The sequence below is a fragment of the Anabrus simplex genome, chromosome 1 (genome assembly GCF_040414725.1).
Source record: "Anabrus simplex isolate iqAnaSimp1 chromosome 1, ASM4041472v1, whole genome shotgun sequence".
Taxonomy (NCBI): Eukaryota; Metazoa; Arthropoda; class Insecta; order Orthoptera; family Tettigoniidae; genus Anabrus; species Anabrus simplex.
Window position 1 is genome coordinate 1,037,783,548 of NC_090265.1, and position 17,747 is coordinate 1,037,801,294.

General features: G+C 40.6%; 1 protein-coding gene across 6 annotated transcripts in view; it reads right to left on the reverse strand.

The window, feature by feature from the left end:
* The window catches only part of LOC136875853 (protein bric-a-brac 2), a 229,647-nt gene that overhangs the window by 32,301 nt on the left and 179,599 nt on the right, over nucleotides 1–17,747 (reverse strand). For 5 of the 6 annotated variants that reach the window (XM_068228266.1, XM_067149491.2, XM_067149483.2 and 2 more), the window contains one exon: nucleotides 2,447–2,566. The exons of the other annotated variant lie outside the window; for it this stretch is intronic. In XM_068228266.1, coding sequence (XP_068084367.1) covers nucleotides 2,447–2,566 — 120 coding nt within the window. The remainder of the gene's footprint in view (nucleotides 1–2,446; nucleotides 2,567–17,747) is intronic. 6 annotated transcript variants of the gene reach the window in all.

The window sequence follows — 17,747 nt, forward strand, 5'->3', positions numbered from 1 at the left end:
CAATGAACATGTTACTTTTTAGCATATTCGTTGCAATTTGATCATGTCTCATTAAAATTACATATATTCTCTATTATGGTGTTTTCTATCAAAATTACAAAAATATGTCAAATTTGGATTTCAAATAGAAAAAAAAAAAAAAACTATACATGATAGCCAAAAACGGTTTACATATTTGAAATTTGCACACCAAATTCAGGGTAAATCACCTCTTCAACCTTTCGCTGGAGAGAATTTTTTTTTTTTTTTTTTCGCTGGCCAGTGTAATCAGTCTAAATAAATGCAAGTAAAAACACAAATGAATAATACGCCTTCTTTCTATGCTTACCATCTTACCTAAGCTATTAATGGACCAAATGTTACTGTATGTACTGCTATACAGAGAAATTAAACAAAATATGGGAATTACAATAAATGTTAGTGTATTCCAAAAAGCGGCTGTGCTTACACATAGTTCTAGTTAGCGATAAAAGGAAAGATTAGTGAGTACTGGGTGGATTTGAACCACTGCAATTTATACCCTATTGCCCACATACAGTATATCTACCAAATAAGCTACTACATCCCAGTGTTGGAACAGGCCACCACTTAGCGATGAGGTATGTTATTAATGAGATTATTGGAAAGACAGCAGCTCCTTTATTTGTTGCTTATGTGTTATGCATCGATCTAGAAATTGGATCTCAATGACGTCTACAAACCAGATATTATGTATGCTTTTGTTTCAGAGTCAGTACTGTACAGATTTACACTGATTGGTGAGTCTCTAATGTGGCGGATTCTTTCAGTTTAGCTAACGGTAAAATTTTATGTGACTGAATGTATGTACCTTTAAAGATTAGATGGTAAGGAATTATAAAAACCCACTATATTATAATAGAGAAATAAAGAGATTACGAAGGAGGTGCAGGTTAGAAAGAAATGAGAAACAATTGTGGAAATGAGATATTTTATTTATTATTTGCTTTACGTCGCACTGACACAGATAGGTCTTATGCCGATGGTGGGATAGGAAAGGTCTAGGAGTGGGAAGGAAGCGGCCATGGCCTTAATTAGGGTACACTCCACAGCATCTGCGTGGTGTGAAAAAAGGAAATCATGGAAAATGGAAAACTATATTCAGGAGATATTGAAGGAACTTCCTAGGAGATTCAATTTAGCCACTTCGGCCACTCTGTGAAAAGCGTGAGCTAGGCAGGTTACATGTACTATTATTGAGTAAAATGCTTTGATTGCATTGGCAGCTTTAACTATGCAAGGCGCTGCAACAGTCACGAAGAGCAGAACATCATCATACCTTAAACTCTCAGGCCATCGTAGTCCCATCGATTTCTCAAAGAGGCGGCATATTGTAGAATGGTTCGCAGATTGAAAACTTCGGTCGTGAGCTAAATTATTTTTCCAGGCCTGTCTACATCTAACGTACCCACGATAACATTGGCAATGTAACAGCCCTCTACATCACTGATTTCATCGATTGAAACAAATATTTTGTTTCTGCAGACTTCTTCTCTGATATGCCTTATTGTGTCATCATAGCATTGGGATACATACTGTAGTTCTTTCTCAGAGTAGACTCATCCGGAATTACACAGCCCATATACCATTCTAAGAAATCTCTCAGTTTAATATTCTTCAATTTGCAGAGTGGAATGTTTGAAGAAACCAAAGCTTCACACAAGTCTTTACAAAACACCGAGGAAGTACCACCATCGGAGGATGACTGTGAGAGTAACAGTTGAGAAACTTTTCATTTGCTACTATTTTGGACTCCACGTATGTGCTTCTTTTGACTGATATGTTGCTGAACGGTAAATCTCCTCTCTCCTACCACTTTTACTTCACATATTTTGCAGAATAGAATTTCACCATTGGTGGTAAAAATATCCTCGCTGAATTCCCAAATTATTTGTTTGAAATGAAAAGTCCTAGGTAGCTTTAACTTCGGCATTTTAAATACACTCGAAAAACAATCGTGGCCGATAACACAAATCCACTTAGCACAAGTATGGTTGCACTGAGGTACTAGACCAGACTGGCATTACTCGGCCTACTGTCATCTGTCTCCTGGAATGTGGATATTCCAAGAAATAAGGGTTGAACAAAGTTGTGAAGATTCTCATGTCTTCGTATTCATCCTCACTTTCAGTTCTGTTAATATCCAGTACCATATGCAAAAACTGCATCATAAACAATTAAGAATGTGAGAAAATTACTCAAAACTTATAAAATATTCTAATAAATTCCATAAAATGACATTATCATGATGTAAAAAGTGAGAAAATGACCTAAAAATAAAATACTTAGGAAAATGACAAAAAATGAATTAATAAATATGCATTTCTGTAATATGGGGGCCATAAACAGGATTTGTATATAAGCAATGTCTGAGGTGAACCATTTAAAAGATTACATCATCAGAATTCAGGTCCTGGTGATTACTTACCTGTAGATCATCCTTAGTGTATCTTCTGTACGGAGGTTTATGTTTAACCAGAGAAATTACTGGTATCTCCGATGAAATTTCCATGGTAGTCGAAGCTTTCAATGATTCTGTACCAGGTTTCTGAGGGGGGAAAAAATATTGCACTAAAATACATGTAATTGATTTCATCTACAAAATTGGTATAACTAACCCTCAAGAATTCCATTATGATTTTCAAAAACCGTACCATACCATACCATACCATACCAATGGTTTAATGGGCTCAATTACCACTTTTCTACATTTGAAAATACGGTTCTTATTTAGGCTCAATCTGTTTATCATAGTAGTATTGTTCTTCAAATACTCTTTGTCCTTGGACAATCTGCAGCTTTTTCAGGAAGATTTACAATAAATTGTAAAAATCTGTTCTAAACTGAATATTATGCTGCTTTCTAGATCTCTTATATCACTTGCTTGAGACTTTGAAATCTACCATATGCATAATTTGTTTTGCATTAAAATTCTATAAAGTTAAACCATTTGGTTTAAAATGACATTTATATTACCAATTTTTATTCAAATAAATTTTACAGTAGGTCTACACTACTTATGGTCATCTAATATATGCACAGTCGATTATCTGAAGCATTTGGGACTGGACGTAGTCACGACAATCTAATTTTTGGATAGCCGAACACCATTAAAGAGTGCACAAAATTTTAGGTCCCAAAGATAATTTCACCATGAATATCAAATTATTTAATATAACTCATTCAGCAGACTTACCTTTATCTAATAATAATAATAATAATAATAATAATAATAATAATAATAATAATAATAATAATAATAATAATAATAATAATAGCAGCAGCGTGTGACCTACAAAGAGGCCTGGTGCAGGTCTCTTGATTTGACTCCCGTAGGTGACCTGCGCATCGTGATGAGGATGAAATTATGATGAAGACAGCACATAAACCCAGTCCCCATGCCAGGTGAATTAACCAATTATGGTTAAAATTCCCAACCCTGCCGGGAATCAAACCCACGACCCCTGTGACCAAAGGCCAGCACACTAACCATTTAGCCATGGAGCTGGACAGCTTTATCTTCAGAAATACTGTAATTGGTAATTTTTCGCTATTGAAATGTAGCTCTGCATTTCCTACCTCCAGGTCCCTGATTCTCTTCAGCAGAAGAAGTTGAGTTGAGCAGCATTCAGGTTGATGTTCGAACCACATCATTGCAGTTTCCATGCCAGCAAACTGTTCTGCATGTGTTGGACCCTTATTTTCTTTGTCATCCATTTCATTTTCTGAGGTATCAGATGTTCCCAAAACACAATCGATGATTTAGTAAAAATGAAAATCCACAGTCTGTTTCCAGTCATTCAACCGGGACAGGAATGGAATGAACGAAGCCCCCATCGAAGCAGCGAGGATAGGAAATGTGCCAGCTGCCAAAGCCTATCGCACTCCTCTGGAGCAATGATTAATGAATGATTAATGAAATGAAAAGTTAATGGAGAGTGTTGCTAGAATGAAAGATGACAGGGAGAACTGGAGTACCCAGAGAAAAACCTGTCCTGCCTCCGCTTTGTCCAGCACAAATCTGATATGGAGTGACTGGGATTTGAACCACGGTATCCAGCGGTGAGGGGCCGGCGCGCTGCCGCCTAAGCCACAGAGGCTTCCAATGATTTAGTCTTCATTTAAAATTTGAAAATCAGGGTCTGCATAACTTTCCAACCATTGATTTGTATCTCGTTCATCACACTCTTCAAATCCAGAGATTGAGTGAAACAATCTTGTAAATTCAGGCTCATTTTTTGTAAGCTTTTCTACTGGCCACAGTTTATTCCAAGCTCTTTTGAGATGGTTTTCCTACACCAGTTGCCATGATTCTGCTAACATATAGCAGCAGTCTTTAAGATTGAACTTCTCAGAAAAAGCAACAACGCCAGAGGACTTGCTTTTTATACATTCTCTTCAGTGTTTCAATGACCCCTTGATCCAGTGGTTGAATAAGAGTGGAAATTACATAACCTTAAAGTCATTATCAATAGCGTTCAGAACTTCAACTACAGATGGCACGGTGCATTGTCGAGAAGTAGGAGGACTTTACCACTTTTACCTTAATGTTAACACTACCTTTTTAACACTGAGTAGGAAATCTGGATACCATTCAAAAAAAAAAGCTGTGAATTCATCCATGCCTTTTTTCCCCCCCATCTTTGTACACAGTAGCAATGCAAGCAACATTTTTCAAGCATCAGGGCTTCTTGGATTTTCCAATCATCAGCAAAGGTAAGCTATGTGTCGCACAAACCATTACGCAGTTCTTTCTTTACTAACTTTAAATTCTGGAGCCGCAAATTCCCTTTTTGAAGCAAGTGATTTTTGCAGTAGTGATTTCCAATTCAATCTTGTCCCATCTGAATTATAAACATAATCTCTTGAATATCCTTCATTTTCCAAAATGTTGAGCGATTTTTGTTTTATTTTACTTGCAGCTATATCATCACTACTAGATAAGGATTCTTCCTCAACTTGTAATTCCCTTAGACCGTGCCATGATTTGAAATTTTTTAACCAGCCAGTACTGGCTTTGTAATCTGAAGACCATTTCAATTTACACTGACTGACAGAGCAAATGCAACACCAAGAAGGAGTGGTTCGAAAGGGATGAAAGTTGGGGAAAAAACAGAGACGGCACGGACGAATAATTGATGTTTATTTCAAACCGATATGCAGGTTGCACAATGCGCACGGCATCGACTCAGTAGGATGTAGGACCACTGCGAGCGGCGATGCATGCAGAAACACGTCGAGGTACAGAGTCAATAAGAGTGTGGATGGTGTCCTGAGGGATGGTTCTCCATTCTCTGTCAACCATTTGCCACAGTTGGTCGTCCGTACGAGGCTGGGGCAGAGTTTGCAAACGGCGTCCAATGAGATCCCACACGTGTTCGATTGGTGAGAGATCCGGAAAGTACGCTGGCCATGGAAGCATCTGTACACCTCGTAGAGCCTGTTGGGAGATGCGAGCAGTGTGTGGGCGGGCATTATCCTGCTGAAACAGAGCATTGGGCAGCCCCTGAAGGTACGGGAGTGCCACCGGCCGCAGCACATGCTGCATGTAGCGGTGGGCATTTAACGTGCCTTGAATACGCACTAGAGGTGACGTGGAATCATACGAAATAGCGCCCCAAACCATGATGCCGCGTTGTCTAGCGGTAGGGCGCTCCACAGTTACTGCCGGATTTGACCTTTCACCACGCCGATGCCACACTCGTCTGCGGTGACTATCACTGACAGAACAGAAGCGTGACTCATCGGAGAACACGACGTTCCGCCATTCCCTCATCCAAGTCGCTCTAGCCCGGCACCATGCCAGGCGTGCACGTCTATGCTGTGGAGTCAATGGTAGTCTTCTGAGCGGACGCCGGGAGTGCAGGCCTCCTTCAACCAATCGACGGGAAATTGTTCTGGTCGATATTGGAACAGCCAGGGTGTCTTGCACATGCTGAAGAATGGCGGCTGACGTGGCGTGTGGGGCTGCCACCGCTTGGCGGCGGATGCGACGATCCTCGCGTGCTGACGTCACTCGGGCTGCGCCTGGACCCCTCGCACGTGCCACATGTCCCTGCGCCAACCATCTTCGCCACAGGCGCTGCACCGTGGACACATCCCTATGGGTATCGGCTGCGATTTGACGAAGCGACCAACCTGCCCTTCTCAGCCCGATCACCATACCCCTCGTAAAGTCGTCTGTCTGCTGGAAATGCCTCCGTTGACGGCGGCCTGGCATTCTTAGCTATACACATGTCCTGTGGCACACGACAACACGTTCTACAATGACTGTCGGCTGAGAAATCACGGTACGAAGTAGGCCATTCGCCAACGCCGTGTCCCATTTATCGTTCGCTACGTGTGCAGCACAGCGACGCATTTCACATCATGAGCATACCTCAGTGACGTCAGTCTACCCTGCAATTGGCATAAAGTTCTGACCACTCCTTCTTGGTGTTGCATTTGCTCTGTCAGTCAGTGTATTATTAAGTTCTAATGCCTTTTCACCCAGCAGTGGACCTGATATTTGTTCACCTTTTGAATGCCTTGGCACAAACCACATAGAAACTATCTGATCAAGAATGGAATCATTTCCTTCCTTAAAGCTTTTCTTTTTCTTGAACCATCCTTGGAATCAAGTTTTGATGCAAACTATAAAATCTTTCGCCAGTTTTGTTTTACATCTGATATTATGGATTTAACTACGTTATACACTCTTGCTAGAGAAGATCCACTTTCTCCCTTTTCTAGCCGGTTTAAAATTTCTAATTTTGTTTCAATTGTCATCACATTAAGATTTTGTTTAGTGGAAGATGCCATGTCTGATATACTATTACTGTACTGTACACGACCAACACTCAGAAATCACAAGTTTATAAAACACAGAACAGAATACAACTCTTCAACCACCTGGCAAACTGAAATATTTGTAAGAATTTATTGAAGTCAAATGATCAATACACGGTTTAAAACTGTATGTAACCTGTACATGTTCAAGAGGCTTAGAGAGGAACTTGGACTTTCCGCAAACTAATAGTTCATTCGGAGATGTTAAGTGGTTCTTGCAAACGTTTCTTGACCAAACTAAAAGCTAATTAAGGTCAGATGATTGACAGACTGGAAAGTGAGGGTCTGGTGTAATTCCATAACTGTACTATTAAAGAGTGACAGAGAGAACATTATTGTACCGTGCATTTAACAATGATGAAGAAAACACCAGGAAAATTTGAGTTTGGATAATTGACGTTCAAATAATCGACATCCTACTGTACTCACAGTTTCTCTTCACACAATCAGCTAATGTCATTACACTGTAGATAAAAAGTATTCTGATACCGATTTCTGCTTTAGTGAAGCAGCTTGTTTCTCCTGTATGCCACTATGAATTTTACGCAGAACCAGCTTATCAGCGAGGGGAGCATCTTCTTGTTGTTCCAGGTAGTCCATCAACCCTTCAGCCCACTGAAGTGCAATTCCATGGCTGATGAGCTTCTCCGGAATGAGAGTAATGTTGCCATATTTGTCATTTTCATTAACTTCGTCAATTTGCCCTTGAGCTCATCTCATAATATCACTGTCACTCAACAATTCATGACTGATTTTGGTTTGGTCAACTTCAAACCACTCTGAAATGCCGTCACTGTTGACATTACTACATCCTGGGGTAGACAGCAAGGCAGTTGCTAACGCAGCTGCTGAAAATTCTTCACCTTCTATGAAACTGAAGTCTGCTTCTACAAATCTCTGGAATTAAGGCTGTTTTGCCATCACATGGCTAAGGTCTATGCAGTTTTTACATGGCAGTAATTACTCCTTTGTCCATGGGTTGAATCAGAGTGATCACTTTAGGGCACAAGTATTTCACACGTATGTCATCATCACCTGATTGTAGCTTGTCTTTGTTTGGGTGCACTGGTAGGTTGACTAATTGCAGCACTACCTTTGCTGGCAGACCTTTGATATTAAATGTTTTCACACCTGCAGTATAAAGCAATTATAGAACCATGTTTTAAACATGGTACAATACATCCAGGCGCCTTTTTGATTCAGGCAGGTTACCTGTAAGTTATGTTTTTCTCTCCCTTCGAAGCATCTTGGTTCCTTACCTTTGCCTATCATGGTAAGTTTAAGTTTGTGTGACCCTGCGCCTTTAACACAGCACAACATTGTAATCCTCTCCTTCCTAGATTTATGGACAGGTGCATTTCGTTCTGTCTCAAAAGCTAATGTCTTTGTTGGAAGACACTTCCAAAATAACCCCGTTTCATTGGCATAATAGATCTACTCCAATACTAAATGTTCCCTAGCAACACATATTCCTTCAAATTGCTACAAAACTCTGAAGCAGCTGTGTTTGCCCACTTAACTTTTCCTCTTGAATTGTACTCTCCCGGATCCTGGGACATTGTTTAAAACGTGTCAACCACCAGGACTGAGCAATGAATTCATCTTCAATTCCTAACGCTTCACTTGTTTGGTATATATTACACTTGGCACTTCCGTGCCTTCTGCTTGCTTTTGTTGAAACCATTCTAACATAACTTTGTCAAGTTCTGCGTAAGTGGATATTTTCATAGTTTTTCATTTCGATAAACCCCTGAAAGAGTCAGAACAACTTGCAAAATTAATTACCTTGTCTCTGTTCTTTTGAATGTACTGGATTGTTATTTCACCTATGTTATAAGTCAGAGACAGGGGATTAAAGAAGCCTCCCCAAAGATTGTGGTTACTGCAATCGGGCGTTCCCTGGGCAACGGTTTAACTGGCTGATTCTTCCACAAAGGTGCTGCTACACAGCAACAAATATGCAAGAGAACTTATCTACAAATAGTCCTTTTCAGGAACAACCAAGCATGGAACACTCATCAATTTCCCTTGGAAACAACTTACGGATATGTCACCTGAACATCAAACCAATTTCAACTGCTAAGAGTCAATATCTCATACCTGATGCTGCAGAAGACTGTAGATGTAATAGCAATACAGAAGACTCACACCAAGGATGACACAGATCTTTACAGAAAAGGAAGGATACATGGTTATGCTCTGGCTGGAGTCATAAATGATGAACAATACGGTATTGCTACATATGTCAGGTCCCATCTCACTGACTACAAAGTAACTTATCAAGACACAACAGCAGATGTCTTTGTTTTGGCTGTAGAGATTGCAGGCATCACTGTTGTAAATATTTACAAACCTCCACAAGTCAGTTGGCCAAATCCTGTCAGTGATTTCAACAGCCATATTCATGTATGGGATATCAGAATGAAGATGACAATGGAGCAATTCTAAATGAATGGATGGATCTGTACAATCTTCAACTTGTGTACAACCTAAAGATCCAGGAACGTTCCGATCTGGTAGATGGTTAAAGGATTATTCCCCTAATCTGTGCATCATACCTAAATCTGGAAATAACGATATGACACAACGAAAAGTCATCAAGTCTTTCCCACGAAACTAACATAGGCCGGTCAATATTCAGTATGGTACAGAAATTCCACTAGTCACCTCCATCTCACAACCTCGATGGAATTTTCAACTTGTGAACTGCGAACTGTTTCAGAAAGGTCTTGATAACACCGTTCAGTGGATTTCCCCAATTCCATCCAATTATAAACGATTTGTGCGTGCTATTAAAGTTAATGCCAAAAACTATATTCCACGTGGGTTTTGGAAGGAATACATCCCTGGATGGTCTCAAGAATGCAATGAGTTATATGCTAAATATCAAGAATCTCTTGATGATACAACAGCTGATGACTTTTTGACAGCTCTCAATAAGAACAGAAGAGAAAAATGGCATAAAACAGTGGTGGAACTTAACTTTACACATTCTTGTCACAAAGCCTGGAACCTTATAAGAAAACTTGCTGTTGCATCCAGACTAATGAAGAATTCAAAAGCTGAAATTGACAAGGCACCATACACAAATTGTGAGAAATGAAATGTATATAAAGAGATCCAACACCACATCCTGACTACTCAGGTGACTTCGGCATTGAGGAACTTGATATAGCCTTGAATAAGCTAAAGGTAAATAAAGCTGTTGGCTTTGATGGCGTATATACAGAGTTTCTTAAAGCCATCGGACCTAAAACAAAATTGTGGCTCATTGAATTTTTCAATGAAATTCTATGAACTGGAAGATTACCAAAGCTTTTCAAGCAGGCTAAGATAACTGCCATCCTGAAACCAGGCAAATATTGAACCGATGCTTCTCACTACCAACCAGTATCGCTACTCAGCATGACCTATAAGCTACTAGAAAGGCTTATTCTAAATTGCATTCAAGAGACCATTGATCAAATCATTCCTGTTGAACAAGGTGGCTTTAGGAAACATCGGAGCTGCTGCGACCGGGTTTTAACATTGACAACTCTAGTTGAAGCAGGATTTCAACGAGGTTTCCGATCAGCTGCAGTTTTTGTGGACCTTACAGCAGCTTATGACACTGTGTGGAGGGATGGCTTGATGTCTAAGTTTATTGAAATCATCCCATGTCAAAAGCTGGTGGTTCTAGTGAACAACATGCTCTCTGAGAGATGCTTTAAAGTGTTTCTGAATGTACAATCTAGCAGATGGAGGACTCTAAACAATGGCCAACCTCATGGATCAGTTCTGGCCCCCATTCTGTTTAACTTGTATATCCATGATATGCCAGACACGGACTCATTGAAAATCCAGTATGCAGACGACCTAACATTAGTCTTTCAGAATAAATATCTTATGCACTGTGAGAATGTACTGAAAGTGATCTGACAAAATTGAGTGACTACTTCCATAAATGGAGACTTCAACCTAACCCAAATAAAACTGAGGTTACTGCATTCCATCTAAATAATAAAGAAACCCATAGGAAGCTACATGTGACTTTCGACGGAACTGAAGTACCGCACAACTACAATCCAAAATATCTAGGAATCACTCTGGATCGGTCCTTGACATTCAAACAACAGTGAATCACGTTATCTAAGGAACTTGGCTCCAGAGTGAATCTACTCTGCAAGATTGCCGGAAGTAGCTGGGGTGCGGACGTCAATACCCTACGCTCTGCTGCACTCGCTCTTGTGTATTCTGCTGGTGAATACTGTGCTCCTGTATGGGAAAACAGTGTTCACACAACAAAGATTGATGTCCAGCTTAATGAAGCCATGAGAGTCATCACTGGTACTGTCAGATCTACTCCCATTTAGTGGTTACCTGTCTTAGATAATAATGCCTCAGAAGATTTAAGGAGAAAAGCAGCTAAGGTAAACTTGCTCAAGAAGATCTCTTCTCATAAGAAATCTCCCTTGTACGATGCCCTACAAGACCCACCAACAACTCGTCTGAAATCAAGCAAACCACCCTGGACTGATTTTAAAAGTATCAGTTCTTTCGACATGACCTCTGAGTGGCGACAACGTTGGCATGGACATCCATCCAACAACGCTCACTTGGTTCAAGATCCAACAAAGAAGGTTTAAGGATTCCAAATGCCACATCAAACCTGGTCAAATCTGAACTGAATTAGAACGGGTCAATGGAGGTGTGGTTACATGTTGAAGGAAAAGGGGTTTCCGTTCATCTGCTGACTGTGACTGCGGAGCGGAGGAGCATACAATGGAACACATTGTTAAGGAGTGCCCACTTTGAGCATTTAACGGTGATCTGAGGCTTCTACACCAAGTGACTCCGAGTGCTCTGGACTGGTTGTCAAATTTGGATATTTCCATTTGATATTAGATATTTTGTGTACTTGTAAAGCCATACGATATATATATATATATAGGTGCCATGAAGAACTGCCTTCTTCAAGTTTATGCATAATTTCAAGATTCTGGTATATTGTTAACACCACACGTTTTCATTTTCCAGACACTGTTCAGCACTAACAAAAATCAATAATTTACTGTAGGCACACACTATCCAGATTAAACCTATACACGGAACAAACAAAACAGAAGTAGTCAAGGTTGCTGCATGGTTATTTCCAATGTGCAAGAGGCAGGAAAGAGAACAGACAGAAATGGTCAGGTGGCTGCAATCCCTTCTGAGGTTTTGTACAAACACAAAGGTAATGGTATGTATGTATGTTCAGTCCGTCAGCGATGCCGCTGGTGGGATCCTCAACAGCACTGCCATCAGCTGTCATAGATGGCCTAGGCATCACTGAAGAGGCGTACTAAGGAAATGAGGAGTGATGTAGTTTCCCGTTGCTTTCCTCACCGAGCCAGAGTTGCTATTACATATCAGTCTGCCAAGCCCACTGAAATGCATACACCAACCGACCCTATGAGCAACCATTCATAGCAGGGACTGGCTGCATAATGATTGGCATTACTAGCATCGCTCATACCTCAGTCACTTTCATATTGTCAAAGCCAAGGATAAGACAAGAGACAGATCTATGAAAGTAACAAAATTGCTCTAGCCTATACCAGAAGACATAGTGCACTGTAAACACTAGGTCCTGCCAGCAAAGATATAAAGGTAATGGTAGCACTTTAAAATTTTCTAGGGGAAAATTCAATTTCTTATTGTTTAATTTTTAAAACTTTTTTTTTATGTTGCACCAACATAGATAGGTCTTATGGCGACGATGGGATAGGAAAAGACTATGAGTGGGAAGGAAGCAACCATGGTCATAATTAACATACAACCTCAGCAGATGCCTGGTGTGAAAATGGGAAACCACGGAAAACCATCTTCAGGGCTGTCGACAGTGGGGTTCAAGCCCACTATCTCTCAAATGCAAGCTGACAGCCACCTCATCAAAACAAATGCAATGAAAAATTAACATTTTCTCATGAAGATTGTGAACAGATATCTACACAATACTGGGGTATGGGAGAACTTAACGAGCAATTGACTTTCATCAGTAATTTGATGGAAATTAAAAAGACAACAACAAGAATACAAAATCCATCTAATGATGATAACCATTTCTGTCAAATCACAGAAACATACCACATTGAAGTACAATGGGACAGGAAGACTGTTTATAAATCATGCTTCATGAAGGTATATGGAGAATCCTCGAGATTACTTGAAACAGTGCTGCATAAGAAATGTTCCAGCTTAACAGGAATTATTCCGGAAGATGGCAGAAGTGCTCATGAACCCCTTGACAAGAAATCACCTGAAGATTTAGAATATATGCATAATTTTTTAGAACGTTTACCAGCGTACGAAAGCCATTATACCAGAAGAGACACTTCCAAGAAGTATTTACTGTCGTACTTTACACTTGCTCAAATTTGCCAGGATTACAGAAAAGAATGCAAAAATGAACCAGTGAGCAGGTGTATTTTTGAAGCAATGTTCCAAAACATGAAACTATCAATAAAGAAACCTTGTAATGATACGTGTCAAACTTGTGACAAGCTATTGCTGGTCCTTGCGGCAGGAGAAGAAGGAAAGGAAGACATAAAGAAACAGCTCCAGGATAACCAGAGGGAAGCAGAAATTGCGTATGGAATGAATCTCAGCCGATAAACGTGATACAAGATATGATCCAAAAAGAAAGACAGTAGCTTCTGACATGGAACAATGTCTGCCCACTCATTCCTTACAATGTTCTGTTTCATTTTATAATAGGCAACTCTGGACATTCAACTTGACTGTTCACAATTGTAACAAAGGCCAGTGTTATTGCTTCGTGCGGCATGAGGCAGTCGCAGGGAGGGGTGCAAAATATGTCAGCTCCTGTCTACATGAGTTTCTTGTCAATAACTTGAAGCCGGAAGTAAAATATATTACAATGTTTCTGGACACATGCAGTGCGCAAAACAAAAACAGTTATGTCGCAGCTATGTGTTTGATGGCTTTGCAAGATTCTGAAACACTACAGACCATTGATCATAAATTCCTAGGCCCTGGCCATACCCATATAGTACGTGATTATGATCATAGTATAATAGAAAAAGCAAAGAAGAGGTTCAATGGAAACACTGATCACCCTCACAACTGAACCCAACAGATTAGGCAGTCTGCCTTGAAGGAAATGAACCTGGAAGATTTTTTGGATTTCTCAGCGCTTTTGTGAGGTCCTCTGCAACACAGGAAAGTAAACAAAAACAGAGTATGTTCCAACTGGCGGGAAGTGAAATGGTTGTATTTTGACACACAGTGGCACAGTCACCCTTCATTATAAAACAAACTTGATGCCAGTGAATTTGAAGAGGTCTCATTTTTGAAGAGAGTTAAGCGTGTCACCCTAAACCCACCTCAGCTTATAATGGTCCATTTCTCATCCCTGACAAAAATTAAAGAAAGATTTAGTGGATCATCTCCAATTTATCTCGCCAGTTTTTCACAACTTCTACAAGGAGATTATTTCTAGGGGCTTTACGTCGCACCGACGCAGATAGGTCTTATGGCGACGATGGGATAGGAAAGGCCTAGGAGTTGGAAGGAAGCGGCCGTGGCCTTAATTAAGGTACAGCCCCAGCATTTGCCTGGTGTGAAAATGGGAAACCACGGAAAACCATCTTCAGGGCTGCCGATAGTGGGATTCGAACCTACTATCTCCCGGATGCAAGCTCACAGCCGCGCGCTTCTAAGCGCACGGCCAACTCGCCCGGTACACACAAGGAGATTCCCTCGGCAAGCACAGTAAGAGATTTTCATCCCAACACCCTCAATGATGGCCACGATGAACAACAGAATGTCATGTGAACATAATGTTACTGTCAATGAAATGTGACTTTCTGTGGGGTGAAATGATTTAATCAAATACGAACAAATTGCAAGTAGGTTATGAAAAATAATATCTGTATTAATACTGGATGTGATATTGTTCATTAATAATAAAGCTAACTGATGTCCATATAATGTGCAGGTTTGCATTATATCACTAAATGTGGGTGTGCAAAGTGTGTTAAGTCATAATTTATATGACACCTTGAATTGTTTGGCTCCCTAACTATGTGAATTTACATGGAATTTGTTATGACGAGTTACCCCATTGTTGTGAACAACATTAGGTTCCTGAAGACATAAATTAAATTAATTATATTCCATCATTCGATTTTGGGTTTTGAACTGAACTTTAAAACCTAATTTTTTCAAAACTAGTAAATCATGACATAACGCATTTTATGCATCCACCTGTCAATTTATGTGCCGTATTGTAACACATTTTTTTGAAGCACAGATAACACAGAGTAAATGGAGGTTACCGGTACATATTATCATATCATACAAGTGTGTAAATTACTCAGAGGACAGGTACTAAAACCCTTATATGTATGTATGTATCATAACAGAGTATGATTTTTGGTGAGTAATATGAGCAATATTTTTTGGTACAGAACATTCAAAACGCTTTAATGAAAGACTTGTTCTTTAACATGTGTTAGTATCAGGTTATAATGTGATATTCAAATAACAGGGAGTATAAATTAATGTGAGGATCACACTCATTTACTGTGTAAAAGAATACCCCTGTGGGTGGGGGCAGTAGAATAACGCCCACAGTATCCCCTGCCTGTCGTAAGAGGTGATTAAAAGGGGCCCTAGGGGATCTCAACTTGGAAACGTGAGTTGGTGACCATGGGGCCCTTAGATGAGTCCTGGAATTACTTCTACTTACTTGTGCCAGGCTCCTCACTTTCATCCATCCTCTCCATCCTACCTTGGTCAACTCATGTTCTTTTCCGACCTTGCCTCCTCAATAAACTAACTCCTAAATTTTTAAGAGACTACAACAAAAGACATAGGTCAACAACCCAAACACGTAACACCCATAATAAAACCAACAAATTATGGCTAAAGGAAGAAATAAAGTTCCTATATAGGTAAAAGACCTTTTTAAATATTCAGCTCTATGAGTCATACTTAGACGCAGAGCGTAATCTTCCATCAACTTATTGGGACGATTTTCTCAGGCACACGCTTGACAAAATAAGAAACATTTTCACTAAGAAATAGGACAATCTCAACAAGAAAATAGATAACCTAAAAAAAGCGCATGCCAGTTAAAATCACTCCACACTGCCCACGTCAAATGAGAGAGATACCACACCTTGCTCCAACACAAACAATGAAGTTCTCAATGAAAATATTTTCAACCCCCGCCCCCATCGTAAATATTCCTAAGACAACCGTTAATGAAACTGAAATAGAAATATTGAGCAGAGGTCCAAAATGTAAGAGGGCAGATCAGAAAATAAGTTGCACTTCCCAGCTATGGCCATTTATTACACCACCTATACAACAGCAACACGACTATAACGACATACACTGTAACATCACTTTTCCACATAGTTTCCAAGAGACTCCACACATTTCTGGGAATGCACAACCAACTTGTCGATGCCGGATGCATAGAAATTTCCTCCAGCGTTCTGCAACCACTCGGAGACAGCGGCCTTCACCTCCTCATTAGTCTGGAAACGTCGACCACCGAGCTCCGTTTTGAGCTTACCAAACAGATGAAAGTCACATGGCGCTAGGTCGGAACTGTAGGGTGGACGCTGCCAGACCTCCCACTTGAAACGCTGCAACAGTTCTCTCTTTTGGCGGGCCTTGTGAGGTGTTGCATTATCGTACAACAAAATCACACCGGTGCTTCTCTTTAATCGCTTTACGCAACCGGTGCAATGTTTGACAATACGACGCCGCGTTGATCGTCATTCTTTTCAGCATGAATTCCACGTGCAGCAAACCCTCCATGTCAAAGAACACTGTCGCCATAACCTTACCAGCTGAAGGTTGAACCTTGGCCTTCTTCCGTTGTAGTGATAAGGGGTGCACCCATTCCATTGATGTTCGCTTCGTTTCGGGGGTGAAGTGGTGGACCCACGTTTCGTCGCCTGTGACGATTCGCCGCAGAAATCCGTTGCCGGCTGCGGCATAGCGTTGCAAAAATGCCAGGGAGGATTGGAAACGTCCCTTGTGCTCATTGGTGAGAAGACGTGGGACCCATCTTTGACACAGCTTACGATATACAAGGTCCTCGTGAACAATGGCAAACACACTACCATAGGACATGTTCAGCTGCGTCGCGATTTCTCTCAGTTTAATGCGCCGGTTCTGTCTAATGATCGCATTCACACTGTTGACCTTTGCAAGGGTCCTGGACGTTGCGGGCCTGCCTTTGCGATGGTTGTCCGTGATATCCGTGCGTCCGGCTTCGAATTGCTGACACCACTTTATGATACCTTGCCGGGAAATGGCCCACTCCCCATACACAGCACTAATTTCATGATGAATGTCCGTGCAATTCTTCCTTTTGGCCCATAGGAATCGGATTGTCGCACGCACCTCATATTTGGAGTGAACGTCCAGTTGACGTGCCATTGCATTTGGCTGCTATTCCCACAATACTAGACGAGACACCACAGCGACCTGCCTAACAGACGTGTGGGCAGTGTCTGTCCCTTTCTCCGCTGTGCCCACGTTTGCGACACACAGCGCGCTGCTGCGGCGCGTTAGTGCAACTAACCTTTTGATCCACCTACATAACTGGATTCCGCAATCCAGATCCAAAGAATTAAACACCCTAGTTACCGAAACAGAACATGCGATTGGTAAACTCCCCACACAACAACAGGAAGAAATTAGATATGAAGCCAAAAAAAAAATGATTAACCAAACTAATTAACAACCAGAAAAACAAACCAAACAATAACTCTACCCAATGCCAACAAGTCAACCAATTAAAAGAGAAAATAAAAACTAACAATCTCATAGTTACACAAGCTGACAAAGGAAATATTACCGTCATCTTAGACAAGAAAGACTATGTCAAAAAAAAA